This window comes from Narcine bancroftii, chromosome 1 (genome assembly GCF_036971445.1).
Source record: "Narcine bancroftii isolate sNarBan1 chromosome 1, sNarBan1.hap1, whole genome shotgun sequence".
Taxonomy (NCBI): domain Eukaryota; kingdom Metazoa; phylum Chordata; class Chondrichthyes; order Torpediniformes; family Narcinidae; genus Narcine; species Narcine bancroftii.
Genome location: NC_091469.1, coordinates 482,381,383 through 482,397,075, shown reverse-complemented (window position 1 = coordinate 482,397,075; position 15,693 = coordinate 482,381,383). Strand labels below are relative to the sequence as shown.

Below are 15,693 nucleotides of genomic sequence, written 5' to 3'. Positions count from 1 at the left end.
AATTGTTATATGGTCATAAACATGTCACAAACATTAAAGGCCATGTGGTTAAGGTAAGGGGATGGGGGGGAGTTGAAAGGGGCAAGTTTATTACACTAAAAGTGATGGGTGCTGGAATGGGCTGGAAGGAGTAGTGGTAGAAGCGGATATGGTAGTAGCATTTAGGCTTCTAGACAGACACATGAATATCAAATGTTCCTTTTATTGTCACATAATAAATACATTAAAATGTAATATACGTGATGTACTTAAACATTTTCCGTCATGTGGCAAAAATATGCCATGAACATTGCTCCTAACAATAGGAGAAAGAGAAGCAAAACAGAGTCCCTCAGAATCCCTGAGTGTCCATGGATGTGGGGAATAAAGGGATATACATCACATGCAAGTAACAGAATTTAGTTTAAGTTAGGCATCATGGCCAATGCAGTCATGGGTTGTCCTACCTTCTGTCATAAGAGAATGTGGCTACAATTTTTCTTATCCAATATATAATGTCTAGCCTGCCAGGCAAGTCCCACCATCTAACTAATTCACAGACCAAGAAGTTCAATGTACTGGTGACCGTCACCATTTAGTCATTTTGACTCTGTTAAAAAGTAACCAACTTCTTACCGTATATTAAGTTCTTCTAGTTGTGACTCCAAACTTAATGCTGAAGGCTTCACCAGAGACAGGTCAACAATGCTGCACATATGGCTGGAAGAGCTGGACAGACCTTCATTTAGTGAAACAGAGTTTTTCTTTTGAGTTCTCAGAAACACAGAGGGTGAAATGTGATGTAAATGTGAATGCAAAGCAGGTAACAAAGCACTGCTCACATATATTTAAAACAAAATTAATATTCTCAAAGCAAGACTATTATTCTGTGATAAAGGGCCTTTAACCTGAAGCATTAAATCTCTTTTCACAGATGCTGAGTGCTTCAAACATATTCTATTTTTTAATTTTAATGATTTTTTAAAATGTAGAGATACAGAATGGTAACAGACCCAGCTGGCCCAGGAGCCCATGCCCTCAACTGCATCCATGTTACTAATTAACCCACTCACCCCAGATATCTTTGGAACATGGGAGGAAACAGGAGCACCCCAGAGCAAACCTATGCAGCTCACGGGAAGAACGTACAAACTCCTCACTCCTTTTACCTTAAATGCATACCCTCCAGTTCGACAATTACAAACCTGAGGAAGACTTGCACATTCATTTTATCTATAACCTTAACAAATCACATAAGGTAGGGGAGAGGAGAGGGGAATTGCAGAATTCCCAGAAGGGTGTTGAAACCTGGAACGCATGATCTGAGGAGGTAGCCTTTGTGTAACTCTGCACTCTTGGGATGACGTGCTGGACACAGAGAGCCAAGGGTCTGTGACATTCCACTGCTGAGGAAAGGTAGCCAACATCCCCCCTAAACCCCACCCCCTCCGACACCCTCTCTTCTTCCTCCTCTCATCAGGAAGAAGGCTCACGTGTGAAGGCTCACACCAGCAGGCTTAAGACAGTTTCTTACCACGGCCATTATGCTCCCCAATGAACCCACAACAGTGCTCTTGATTGGTACTAAGTTATCTCTTTTTTACATTTTAACTCTAAATTGTTTTCTTTAAATAAGTGTATGATTGTTAAACGATGGCCTGTTAGATTGCTTACCAAAACCCCTGATATCTGGAATTCAAGCAACCAGCAGCCTCAAGTAACTGGCAAAAAAAACCCGGAAGATAAACAGGTAAAAAAATCCATATGGGAGTTTGAAATTCGCACCCCTAGCGGTTAGTTCACCAATCACACAACACACAATCTCAAGCAACCGTAAAATTTACTTATTCAGCATCTCCCCATAGATGCTGGATACAAGGGGTTTTACTGTATAATGCGATAGATAAACGCTGATCCTATCTTGTGACAGAATATAGATATGTTTTGGGGAGATAAATTGGGGAAGGTTTGTTAGTGTAGATGTCCTGTGACTGGAGAGAGTAACGAACCTTCTATCTGTGATCTTCCAGATATTTGACTGACTCTTCGGGAGGTTTCCCTTGACGACAGACCTGCAGCATCTGCATATTATGTGCACTGAGCTTTCCAAGCCCTCTGCTGGCAATAAGTGTAGTGATCTTTGAACGGTTTCAGTTCCTTTGAAACAATAGCCTAGTTTGGAGGTCTACAAATTCTTCAGGTGCGCTAAACTGGCAGTGCACAGTAGCCTACACTGCTCTGTGCTATGACTGGGCCCAAGATGGACTGGTATTGCACATGAAAACGTGCACATTGCAAAACTAGTGAATGGAGTTACGAGGTAAGGAGGATTCGTGGGTGGGACAGAAATGATCAGGCTCAGATTGGGACCATCAGGGAGGGAGAGGCAACATTATGGGAAAGAAGGGAAAGGAGAGCAGCAAGGGGAGGTGAACCACTGAGGGAAGGGACATTTGGAATTACACACCTTGTCAGAATGCAATGCCTTTCAAAATCCCAGGTCTAGTTTTAAGGCCAGTGAAGGGTAGTCACTGTTGTACAGTTTGTTTGCCTAAATGTATTTGTTAATTCAACCCAAAACTGTTCCTGAGAAGCAGAAAAAAGTGCAGCCTTGACTGGAGTAGAAAGAAGCAATGGTTTCTGTTCCAAGTGCAAAGGCTGTGATTTATAAACATTTCCACAGGATGCAAGTGAGACTTGAACAATGCACTTAACTTGTTTTGTTCTTATTGGTGAGTTTGTTGACATCGTGACTCCTTCCCGTGTCCAGTTTGGCTTTTCCAAGTTGTTGCTCTAAAGTCACAGACCAATGTCGCTGTACCTGAAGCTTCTGTTCAACTTCACAAATCTTGTCATTGCTATCTTTCAACCTAAAGCATAAACAACTTCAGTTACAAAAGCCAAAGGCTGAAACGTAGCAAAACTTCCCGAGGCACTTCACAGCAAAGTTATCCAACAAAAACTGGAACTAGTTCACCATTACAGCAGATAACAGAGAATTTGACCAAACTCTCGGTGATAGATGGGGCAGCATTAGGACTATGAGATACAGGACAAGATATATACTATATCATGGGGTTGAGCATCTTTGAAATTAAGTAAATTGACTGGTACAGACAAAATGTATCCTAGATTATTGGAAGAAGCGAAGAAGCAATTTCCATTGGCAATCTTTTTTAATCTGCTCAGATGACTGGAGTGATACGAGAAGATCAAGGAAGCATAAATATTGTCATGCTGTCTAAAAATAAGGAAATGGAATAAACCATGACATGATAGGTGATAATAAAAAAAAATTGCTGAATATAAAGAGTAGGCCAGGCAGCTGTGGAGAGAAAAAATAATTAATTCTTAGGTTGATGATTTTTCTTCAATATTTTGGGGTCAGTACTTTGAACTGACTGTTCATAATAATATATTAAAAAATTCAGGGGTAGAGAAAGGTTTGCGATTATACATAAATCAGCTGTGTGGTTGACAGTGAGAGTTTATTGGTCAGTTTACTGGTCAGTTGGAATGGAAGGTGTCAAATGGTATTCAATCCAAAGAAATGACAGGTTCTGCACTCAGGAAAGTGCCCTAGGGTAAAGTGATAACACAATAAATTTGAAGAAACAGACAAGTGTGAAGGAACAAGCTGTTCAGAAATTAATTAGAAAGACTTCTGAGATTTCTGCCATGCCTCAGCTCATAAAGTACAAATGGAGAGGTTATGCTGCTAGAGCATACAGCGCTGGCTTGAGTCTGTATACTGTTCTGGCCACATCTTTGGATGCATCGCTCTGCACCTGGAACAGGATGGATTTGTCCATGGCGTGCATTGTAGCTTTGGCAATGTCTGCCTTAAAGCGGCTGTAGAATTTCTGGTGTATTTTTGTTGAATGACAACATTATCTAACTGAATTAATGCAACCTAGATTGTATAACTAAAATGGATGAGAGGGGGGAGGGATGGGGGGGTGGCTTGGGAGGAGGGAGGGGGGAGGGAGAAAAAGTCACTGTAAATGTGTGGAAAAGAAAAAGTGTATATCATGGCTATTGTGATTTATGGTGTGAAAAATAAAAAATTTAAAAAAAAAAAAAAAAAAAAAAGCGGCTGTAGGGAAGAAGGAATTCCAAAAGTGGACTCGTGATCAGGGTTGGGGCCGATTACTCTGTTCTCCACAACACAGTCAAGGATGGCAAGGCAGGTTGTGCAAAATATGCATTTAGCCTTATTGTAAGTGAGGTTAAGGAGTTTGGCAGTCTGGAGAAATTTTTGGAGATTGGCATCATGGTCCTGTAGGTCATGACCACAATTGGTTATGTTATCCAGATATGGGAATGTGGCCTGCAGCTCATACTGGTCTACCATTCAGTCCATCTCCCGCTGGAAGGCCAAGACCCCTTTGGTGATGCTGAAGGAAACCCACAGGAAATGGTAGAGGCGGCCATCCGCCTCAAAACCATTATATTGGCAGTCCTCCAGGTCAATGGGGAGCTGGTGGTTTACTGACTTTAGGTCAATGGAGAAGAAAACCCGATATCGCACGATTTGGTTTACCATATCAGATATGCAGGGAAGAGGCTATGAGCCCTGCTGCGTGTATCTGTTAATGGTCTGACTGTAGTTGAAGAGCATCCTGTTTTTCTCCCCATTGCTCACCACCACTTGGCCTCTCCAAGGGCTGGTGCTGGCTTCAATGATCCCCTCATTGAGTAGCTGCTGTACCTCCGACGTAATGAAGGCCCTGTCCCTGGCACTCTACCGCCTACTTTTGGTGGCAACGGGTTTACAGTTGGTGGTGAGGTTAGCGAACAGTGGTGGAGGGATGATCTTGAGAATTTAGAGACCGCAGGTCATGCGCCATGGGCCATCTTGGCTGGGAACTGTGGGGGGAGAAGTGTGGGGGGGGGGTTGCTGGTGGAGCGCAGTGGGCGATTTAAGAACTGCTGGTTACAGACAGTGAAGAGCAGATCCTGAAGCTGGAGAAGTTGGAAATGCACCCTTAATCAGCTGAAGCCTCCACCAACTTCAAACTCTGGCTGTGTTGCTTCGAAGCTTTCCTACAAGCATCATCTACCATCGTCCGATCAGAGAACAAAAAGCTGCAGGTACTACACTCCCGGGTCAGGCCCCGGTATACTCAATGATCAGAGATGCCACGTCGTACTCAGAGGCAATAGACATTCTGAAAGGCCAGTACCCAAGAAGGTAAACAAGGCCTACACAAGACACCTCCTTGCCACTTGAAAACAGAGACCCAGAGAATCGAGTGCCGAGTACCTCCAGGCCCAACAAATTCTCAGGCCACCGACTGCAAGGCTGTGACGGCCATGGAGAACATGGAGGACCATGCATATGTTGCAGGCATCAAGTCCAACTACATCCATCAGAGACTATTGGAGCACTGTGAGCTCAATTTGCGGAGGGCAGTGAACTGACAGGCACACTGGAGGTGGCCCTCCAGAATATGGAAGCCTACTTGGCTGACAATGTGGCCGCCGCCATCGATCTGATCATGGCCGCTATACTCCACAATCACCTAACACCTCTATCGCCACGTCCCGCCAACAACTCGACCATGACCGCTGTACTCTGTGAGCACCCCAAGTGCTACTTCTGTGGCCTGAGCAAGCACCCAAGGAAACATTGCCCAGCAAAAGACGTAGTCTGTTCTAACTGCAGGAAGAAAGGGCATTATGCAAAAATATGCAAGTCCAAGCCACTTCAACCCAGCAGCACTGCACGTGTACCGTTGGGGCCGCCATCTTTGATGCCACCATTTTCAAGACCCAGCAGCGCCATGTGAGAACCGTGGGGGCTGCTATCTTGGATGCTGCCATCTTCAAGATCCAGCAGCGTTGTGTGCGAGCCATGGGGGGGGGGGGGGGCATCATCTTGCAACCGAACACACAAACTCTCCACAGCAGCTACAGGCAGCAACTTGACACTGACCTCCATCATGCTGGATCAAGGTAGTCCTCACCACTGTCTGTGCACTCCCATTGTCAAAATTTATTGTGAATAAAATTAATGCACCATCAATAACTCCAAAAGACTGATAGGCTTTTCTTCGCAATAGAATGGAGGCACGTCCATACTGGTCAACTGTTCTGAATTGGGGAGGAAGCTGTGGGAGGAGCCACAGGTACAGTCAGCCAATGGGCATGCTCAAACAGTTAAATATACAGTGGTTTACCACAATTTGTCTGGAAGGTCTTTCCAATGGGTGAAAAACTGTCCCCTTATATCCTTATAAATCCCACCCCAACCTTATGCCCTCTGGCCTTGGATTCTAGAAAGCAGACCATTACTATTGACCCATCACAATTCTTAAATTCTCAACAAAATCCCATCACCCTTAAGCAAACAGGCCTATATATTCCATTTTCTGACAATAATTTTTCCTTAATCCTGCCAACAATTTTGAAAACCTCTTTTGCACCCTTACCCACTTCCTTTCTATAGCTAGGCGATCAGAACAGCACACAATATTCCAAGTGTGTGGATTTTTAATTCGAATAACATTCAACAGTCCAGAAAGTGTGCTTCCCAGCACTACTAAAATCCTGAGGGTGCCAGATTACTGTACCAAACAGGTCAGCTCTCTAACAGTGAGCCCACCCTATCTCAAACATTTTCTTTATTCCCTCCAACTCTTCCCTATATAAATTTTGCAAGCTGTGTGAAAGGTTATTGATTTGAATCATCAACTCTCCACAGATCCTACTTGACCTGCAGAGTATTTTCAGCAGTTTTGGAATGTTGTTGGGTTGGAGGAGATGACAGAGATAGGAGTGTGGAGACCTTGAGGGAGGATCAAGTCAAGTAGAATATTTATAAATGGAGGTATTACTCCTCAGGGGTTTGCAGAGGTTTGGTATATCCTTAAACCTTGGCAAACTTCTAGATGTATAGTGGAAAATGTGCTGATTGGCCTGGTAATGGGCACACCAATACTTTTGAGTGGAAAGCCCTGCAAAACCTAGTATATCACAGGCAAAACTCTCCCCACCATCGAGAATATCTGCAGAGAAAGCTGCTGTCAGAGAGCAGCAGCAATCGTCAAGGACCCACACCATCCAAGACATGCTCTGTCCCCGCTGCTACCCTCAGGAAAGAGGTACAGGTGCCTCAAGACTCATACCTCCAGGTTCAGGAATAGGTGCTAACCCTCAACCATCAGAATCTTGAACAGATTTATTCAGAGACACCTATTTATAAGGACTCTTTGCCTCATTATTATTGTAGCGTTGATAAAACCTGGAGGGAGAACTAATGCTTTTATTAGCTTACAACACAGGTAGGGTTCATGAACAGGCTTCAGAGGGGTTCTGGGTTTAGGCGGGAAACCCGGGTTATATACGGGCCCCCGGGGGAGGAGCCAGGAGGTGGGACCAGTCATTAGTGCAGTACATCTCTAGTGAATCCCAGTTCACTACATTCACCCCTTCCTTCAGAATTAAGGGTCTGTGGATGAAGAGAACAAGGATCAGAAGCCGGTAATAAACACAGAAAAGAAATATTTACAATAATATTTACAGATTCAGGCACTAACTGTCCATCTCTAAAATGCTCTTGAGAAGATGGTTGTTGAGTCATCTCCTTGAAGTGCTGCAGTCCTTCTTGCCTTCAGTGCAGTTGAGCAGGGTGTTCCGGGATTTAGTGATGGTGAAAGATCGATGGCACATCTCCAAGATAAGATGGTGTGTGACTTGAGGGATACCTTTCACTGATCCCTTGCACCGTTGCCCTTCTCCTGTTAAGGGTTCATGGGTTTGGGAGTTGTTGTTGCAGTAGTCCCTGGCAAGTGGCTGCAGTGCATTTATAAGGGGTCTATTCTTTAGCAATAGTATGGTGTGGAGGGTGGAAGTCCCAGGTGATGGATTGGGTTGCTTTTTTTGGATAGCACTGCACTCATTCAAGCTAATGGAGAATATTCCATTACGATTCTGACTTGTAGGAGGTGAAAGACTTCAGGGAGTCAGGAGGTGAGTCATTTAGGCAGGTAATCCAGGCTTTCACCTGCTCTTGTAGCCACGTTACGCATTTGCTGGTCCAGACGATTGCCTGGTTAATAGTGTCCCCCCCTCCCCCTACCAGGATGGTCCTATGAGAGACTCAGCAATGGTAAAGCTATTGAATATCAAAGGTAAGGAGTTAGATTCTCTCTTAATAGAAATGATCATTGTTTGACACTCTTTTGGTCTTGATCTTACCTCTTCTGCAGGACAGTAACCAACTCTGTTAGCTTGTCCCTTTCAACTTCTGCAGCTTGATAAAAGGCCTTGAACTCTGTGCACTGTAACTGTAGAGCTTTCACGTCAATCCCATTCATACTGTGGAGGAAAATCAAGATGTGTTTTGTCCATGGTTTCATTCATTTTAGATCCACATCTGAATTTATACCGTTTATTTTTTTTCCTCTTTGTAATAAAATGAGATGGAGACCTGCACTCCCTCTATACTGTCCTACTGTCCTGCATGGAACAGGTCTGACCTGAGCACTCGTTCTTTCACGATAGTCCAGCACCATTTTTGGTACTGAGTACTACAATCGAGGTTGGGATGAAAGCTCCTATCAGAATGGAGGAAGAGCCAGGCTGGCCTCATTACGACTGAATCAGGCAAGTCCGCACGACCTATTGGATGCAACCATTAGTATTAAGGTTAAAGGGGCTACTATAAATTGTTTGGTGGATAGTGGGAGTACAGAGAGCTTTAGAGACCAAGGGTTGGATGAACACCTCGCGTTAAAAACGTACCCCAGTGACCATCAGATCCTAATGGCATCTAACAACCATGTGACTAAGGTCAACCACTTCTGCAGGGTCACTCTGGAGATCCAGGGTACAGCGTATGAGGAGTTTAAATTGCTGGTGCTCCCAAGCCTCTGTGCTCTAGTGCTGCTGGGGTTGGATTTTCAGTGCCAACTGAAAAGCATCACAATGGTGAATGATGGGCTGCTTCCCCCATTAATCCTTAGAAGGAAGCGTTACTGCAACCTCACGGCCCTGAAATCGAGCCTCCCCCCCCTTTATTCTTGCACCTCACGCCTGACTGCACTCCAGTGGTCACCAAGAGCAGAATGGAGGTACAGCCCAAAAGACAGGGAGTTTATCAGTGCAGAAGTCCATAGACTCCTGCAGAACATTATAGAAAAAAGTTCCAGCCCCTGGAGAGCACAAGTAGTGGTAATGAAGTCCGGGGAGAAGAGGCATATGGTCGTAGACTACAGTCAGACCATCAACAAATTCATGCAGCTGGATGCATACCCGCTTCCGTGTATCGTGGACTTGGTAAACAGCATTGCCCAGCACAAAGTGTTCTCCACTATTGACCTCAAGGCAGCGTACCACCAGTTGCCCATTAGAAAGAGCAGTAGGATATGCACAGCGCTCAAAGCAAACGGCAGATTGTACCAGTTCCTCCGCCTCTCCTTTGGTATCACCAATGGGGTATCTCTGTTCCAGCAGGAGATGGACGGCATAGTGGACGAGTACCACTTAAAGGCGATGTTCCCGTATCTGGACATCGTTACGATCTGCGGCCACTCACAAGCTGACCATGATGCTCACCTTCAACGTTTCTTTCAGGCAGCAAAGGGCCGCAATGTAACGTACAATAAGGATAAATGTGTCTTTAGCACCAGGAAGTTAGCGTGGTGCAAAACGGGGAAATCAGCCCGGACACGGACCGCATGCGCCTGCTGCTAGATCTCCCCATCCCTCATTCTCAAAAGACATTAAAGAGGTGTCTGGGGCTGTTCGCATACTATGCGCAGTGGGTCCCCAATTACTCCGAAAGGGCCCGCCCACTCATAAAGGCCTCAACTTTTCCCCTCAGCCCTGCTGCTATCAAAGCCTTCAAAGAGCTCAGGGATCTGATCGCGAAGGCAACCCTGCGATCAATTGACGAGATGGTCCCTTTTCAGGTAGAGACAGATGCCTCAGACATGGCGTTGGCAGCCACCCTGAATCAAGAGGGGCGGCCGGTGGCCTTTTTCTTGCGGACCCTCCAGGGGTCCAAGGTAAGACACTCGGCAGTGGAGAAGGAGGCCCAGGCCATTGTGGAAGCAGTGCAGGACTGGAGACATTTTCTGGCCTGTAAACGCTTCACCTTTGTCGCGGACCAACAATCTGTGGTGTTCATGTTTGATAACCAGAACAGGGAAGATAAAGAACGATAAAATCTTGCGCTGGAGGATAGAATTGTCGACATACAGCTACGACATCCTATACCGTCCAGGGAGGCTTAATGAGCCCTCAGACGCATTGTCCAGGGGCACTTGTGCGGCCCTTAATCACATGTCCCAGCTGTAGAGCTTGCACAACGAGCTGGGCCACCCGGGAGTCGCAAGGCTCTTCCACTTTGTCAGGGCCCAAAACATCCCGTTCTCAGTGGAGGAGGTACGAATGGTAAGCAGGAGTTGCCCCATCTGTGCCGAGTGTAAACTGCAGTTCCACCAGCCAGACAGCGTCCCCTTAATAAAAGCTATCAGACCTTGTGAGCGGCTTAGCCTTGACTTCAAAGGCCCGCTCCCGTCCTATGACAGAACATCTATTTCCTAAACACTATTGACAAGTACTCACAGTTCCCCTTTGCCATCCCGTGTTCCGATGTCACCGCAGCCACAGTAATAAAGTGCCTACAATCTATATTCAGTTTGTGTGGGTACCCTAGCTATATACACACGGATAGGGGTGCTGCCTTCATGAGCACTGAGGTCCAACAGTACCTCAGGGATAGAGGCATTGTGACCAGTTGCACTATGAGTTATAACCCAAGGGGGAACGGGCAGGTAGAAAGGGAGAGCGCCACCATCTGGAAGATGGTTCTGCTAACTCTCAAAGCAAAGGACCTACCAGTAGCAAGGTGGCAAGACATGTTACCGGAGGCTCTGCACTCCATATGCTATTTATTGTGTACTGCCACTGATGTGACACGACATGACCATATCTTTTCTTTCCCGAGGAAAGCTGCAACAGGCACCATGCTGCCTAGATGGCTGATGTCGCCGGGACTGGCCCTCCTCCACATGCATTGCAGACACCACAGGACGGACCCACACTATGCCTACGTCGTGTTCGAGGATGGACAGGAAGACTCAGTGGCTGCCAGGGACCTCGCACCGGCAGGAGACATGGGCGACACAGAAGAACTACAGACCCCTACAGACGGGACGGCAGACGACGCAGGAGCACCACAGGCTCCGGTATATCAGCAGGAAGGAACCACGGTCGACGCGGGAGGGTCGCGGACCCCCTTGGAGCAGCATGAAGAGCGGCAGACGAACACACCCCCGTGGGCGGAAAGCCCTGCACCCACTCATCATACCCTTGCCCAGGGGAAAGACGCCCAGGCCCTGGCACGCCCCACCTCCCCCGCCCTGGCCCCCCGAAGGTCCAGAAGGAAGAGGAAACCGTGTCAAATACTGGACATGAACAGGTGCAAAGAGACAGAGGGGGTGGGGGGGGGGAGGGTCATTCACAATTTTTTAAAGGGGGGGGGTGAATGTGGTGGTATGTCATGCATGATGTCATTACACCATTTGATCACCCGGTGACTCACCGAGGCAAGAGGCAAGACCAAGGCTTCAAAGCCTAGCTGTATACCAATCTATTAAAACTAGTGTTTTACCTGCATTCTGCCTCATGTGGTTTGATGCTAGTAGCCTACAATTGCCAGTAATGGTTTCTCTTTCAGCTCCTACGATTTATCCTTCAAGGATTTTTTTTTAACAGTTCCATTTTATTCCATCTGCATATGTCAGATCAGGCATGATTTTAATAACTGGTGAAACATGCTCAAGGAACTGAATATTCTACTGTGTCTACTCCTTGTGCTCTACTTTTCAAAACTACTTAATTGAGTATTGATTCCAAAGTGTTGTTTTTTTTCCGTCATTCCATTCTTTGACGTAATGGAAAGCCTGCTGGAACACTAATGCAGTTACAAGCCAGAAATTTCAGACCTATATATTCAAAGCACAAAACACTCCAAAGAACAGTCATAATGAACAAACCTGGGAGTTCTTTCTGCAGCACTTCCTAAGCAAGGTTGGAATCCGAGTCGTTTAGATCAAGAAATTAATCTATAATCACAGAAACATAGAAAATAGGTGCAGGAGTAGGCCATTTGGCCCTTCAAGCCTGCACCACCATTCATTTTGATCATAGCTGATCATCTACTCATTACCCGGTTCCTGCCTTCTCCCCATTCCCCTTAGCCACAAGGGCCAAATCTAACACCCTCTTAAATATAGATAAGGAACTGGCTTCAACTATTTCCTGTCGCAAAGAATTCCACAGATTCACCATTCATTGAGTGAACATTTTTTTTCTCATCTCAGTTCTAAAAGACTTCCCCCTTATCCTTAAACTGTGACCCCCCCCTAGTTCTGGTTTTCCCCAACATCCGGAACAACTTCCTGCATCTAACCTGTCCAATCCCTTAACAATTTTATATATTTTTATAAGATCCCACCCTTAGTCTTCTAAATTCCAGTGAGTATAAGCCTAGTAGATCCAGCCTTTCTTCATATGTAAGTCCTGCCATCCCTGGTATCAATCTAGTGAACCTTCTATACACTCCCTCTATGACAAGGATGTCTTTCCTCAGACAAGACCAAAACTGTACACAATACTCCAGGTGTGGTCTCACCAAGGCCCTGTACAGATGCAGTAGAACCTCTCTGCTCCTGTACTCGAATCCTCTTGCTATGAATGCCTATATACCATTTGCTTTCCTCACTGCCTGTTGTACCTGCATGCCCACTTTCAATGACTGGTGCACAGCAACACCCAGGTCTCGGTGCATCTCTCCTCTTCTTAATCGGACACCATTTGAGTAATAATCTTCTCTCCTGTTCTTGCCACCAAAGTGGATACCCTCACATTTATCCACATTATATTGCATTTGCCATGCCTTGGCCCACTCACCTAACTTGTCCAAGTCACCCTACATCCTCTTTGCATCCTCTACACAGCTAACTCTGCCACCCAGCTTCGTGTTGTCTGCAAACTTGGAGATGCTGCTTTCTATTCCCTCATCTAAGTCACTGATGTATATTGTAAATAACTGGGGTCCCAGCACTGAGCCTTGTGGTACCCCACTAGTCACAGCCTGCCAATCGGAAAAGAACCCATTTACTCCTACTCTTTGCTTCCGGTCTGTCAACCCATTCTCTATCCATCTCAATTCCATACCTTCTATCCCATGCGCTTTAAGTTTGTACACTAATCTCCTGTGGGACCTTATCAAATGCCTTCTGAAAGTCCAGATATACCACATCCACTCATTCTCCCTTATCCACTCTACTAGTTACATCCTCAAAAAATTCTATTAGATTAATCAGACATGATTTTCCCTTCATAAAACCATGCTGACTCTGTCCAATGATATCATTACTTTCCAAATGTGCTGCAATCACATATTTAATAAATGACTCTAGCATTTTCCCTACTACCGATGTCAGACTAACTGGCCTATAGTTTCCCATTTTTTTCTCTCTCCCTCCCTTCTTAAAAAGTGGGGTTACGTGTGCCACCCTCCAAACCTCAGGAAACGAATCCAGAATCTAAAGAGTTTTGAAAAATTATCACTAATGCATCCAATATTTCTTTAAGCATTCTGGGATGCAGGCCATCCAGCCCTGGGGGTTTATCTGCCATTAATCCTTCAATTTAACTAATACAACCTCTTGACTTGCATTTATTTCCTTCAGTCCTTCCTTCACATTAGCTCCTTGGTCCCCTACTATTTCCTGAAGATTAGTTATGTTTTTCTTAGTGAAGACAGAACTAAAGTAGTTATTCAATTGGTTTGCCATGTCCTTGTTCCACATGATCAATTCACCTGTTTCTGATTGTAATGGACCAACATTTGTCTTATCTAATCTCTTTCTCTTTACATATCCATAAAAATTTTTAGTTATTTTTTTATGTTCCCTGCCAGCTTTTACTTTTCCTAATCAATCCCTTTGTGTTCCTCTTTTAAACCCTGAATTTCTCCCAGTCCACAGGAATACTAATTTTTTTCCTGGCTAGTTTATATGCTGCTTCTTTGGATTTGATACTTTCCCTGATTTATCTTGTTAGCCATGGATGCACTACCTTTCTTGATTTATTCTTTTTCCAATCTGGGATGTACAATTGTTGTATTTCATCCAAGCTTTCTTTAAATGATTGCCATTGCATTTTCACCATTAGTCCTTTAAGTATCATTTGTCAATCTATCTTAGCCAATCATGTCTTATATCATCAAAATTACCCTTTTTTAAATTCAGAACCTTTGTATTTGAATCAACTTTGTCATTCTCCGATTTAATGAAGAATTCCACTCTTGCCCAAGGGAATTTGCACAACAAGATTGCTAATTAACCCTTCCTCATTACTCAATACCCAGTCTAGAATGGTTTGTTCTCTCATTGGTTCCTCAACATGCTGGTTTAGAAAACAATCCTGCATGCATTCTAAGAAAACCTTTTCCTCATTACCCTTAGAAATTTGGTTCACCCAATCTACATGTAGATTAAAGTCACCCATTATAACTGCTGTACCTTTATTGCATGCATTTCCAATTTCCTGTTTGATGCTATCTCTAACCTCACTGCTACTGTTAGGTGGCCTGTACACAACTCCCACTAGCGTTTTCTGCCCCTTAGTGTTTCGCAGCTCTACCCATATTGATTCCACATCCTCCAAGCTAATGTCCTTCCTTTCTATTGCGTTTACCTCCTCTCTAACCAACAATGATACCCCACCTCCTTTTCCTTTCTGTCTATCCCTTCTGAATATTGAATAACCCTGAATGTTGAGCTCCCAGTCTGCATCCCCCTGAAGCCTTGTCTCTGTGATCCTAACTATTTCATAGTCATTAATAGATATCTCCACATTCAATTAATCCACCTTATTATGAATGCTCCTTGCATTGAGACACAAAGTCTTCAGTTCTAGGCATAGTAATGGCGATCTCAATCTGATGTTGGCTGAAAGGATATGGAAGCACTGGTGTTATAGGCTTACATTATTCTTAACATTTATTTTATATTCACACACATCTATATATATATATTTTTTTTTAAAAACCATTTCCTTTGGAGTTCTGAAACTGTGCACATAACAAGTCAATGAGGGACGATTAAAATTGGTTTTCAAATGTTTTCTTTCCATTTACATACCACCTTAAGTAATCCCTTACTAATCACAGAGTACCTATGGCATCGGGATTACTTAAGGTGGTATGTGAGTGGTGCAACGAACTAACAACCCTTTTAATTTTGTTTTGGACTATAGCGACTTTGTTAGCATTAACACAGAAACAGCAATGGAAAATTCACCAGACAATGGTAAATTCAAAATAATAGTTTTAATTAAACTATTAATAACATAAGATTTCATATTTATCTCTAAACTTAACTCTAAATTTAACCCTACTATGGACAAATCTAAATGTGTGGGTGTAATAAAATCCCACTCTGAAAAGTCAATTTTTAAAACTTCAGTATCATTTTAGTCTTGCTTGAAGGTCTTAAATTTTCAGTTCAAAAATAATTATAAAGCACTTTTAAATATCATATCTTCAGGCCTCTTTAAACTCACAATTTTTTTGAGCCATCAATCTATCTCCTATGAAAAGGAGAATACAAGTCTTGTCTACCCAGGATCAAATCTTCTTTGGAATCTGTTTTCCCAAATGAAACTGCCCTCTTTATCTTAAAGAGACAGTTA

General features: G+C 44.2%; 1 protein-coding gene across 2 annotated transcripts in view; it reads right to left on the bottom strand.

The window, feature by feature from the left end:
* ccdc13 (coiled-coil domain containing 13) overlaps positions 1-15,693 on the bottom strand; it is a 108,805-nt gene that overhangs the window by 11,746 nt on the left and 81,366 nt on the right. Inside the window, exons 11-13 of one of the 2 annotated variants that reach the window (XM_069914904.1) lie at positions 8,182-8,301; positions 2,695-2,849; positions 616-718 (exon numbers count right to left, since the gene is read on the bottom strand). In XM_069914904.1, coding sequence (XP_069771005.1) covers positions 616-718; positions 2,695-2,849; positions 8,182-8,301 — 378 coding nt within the window. Of the gene's footprint in view, positions 1-615; positions 719-2,694; positions 2,850-8,181; positions 8,302-14,871; positions 14,952-15,693 lie in introns of those variants that run through there. The other variant, XM_069914905.1, reaches the window with a different exon arrangement.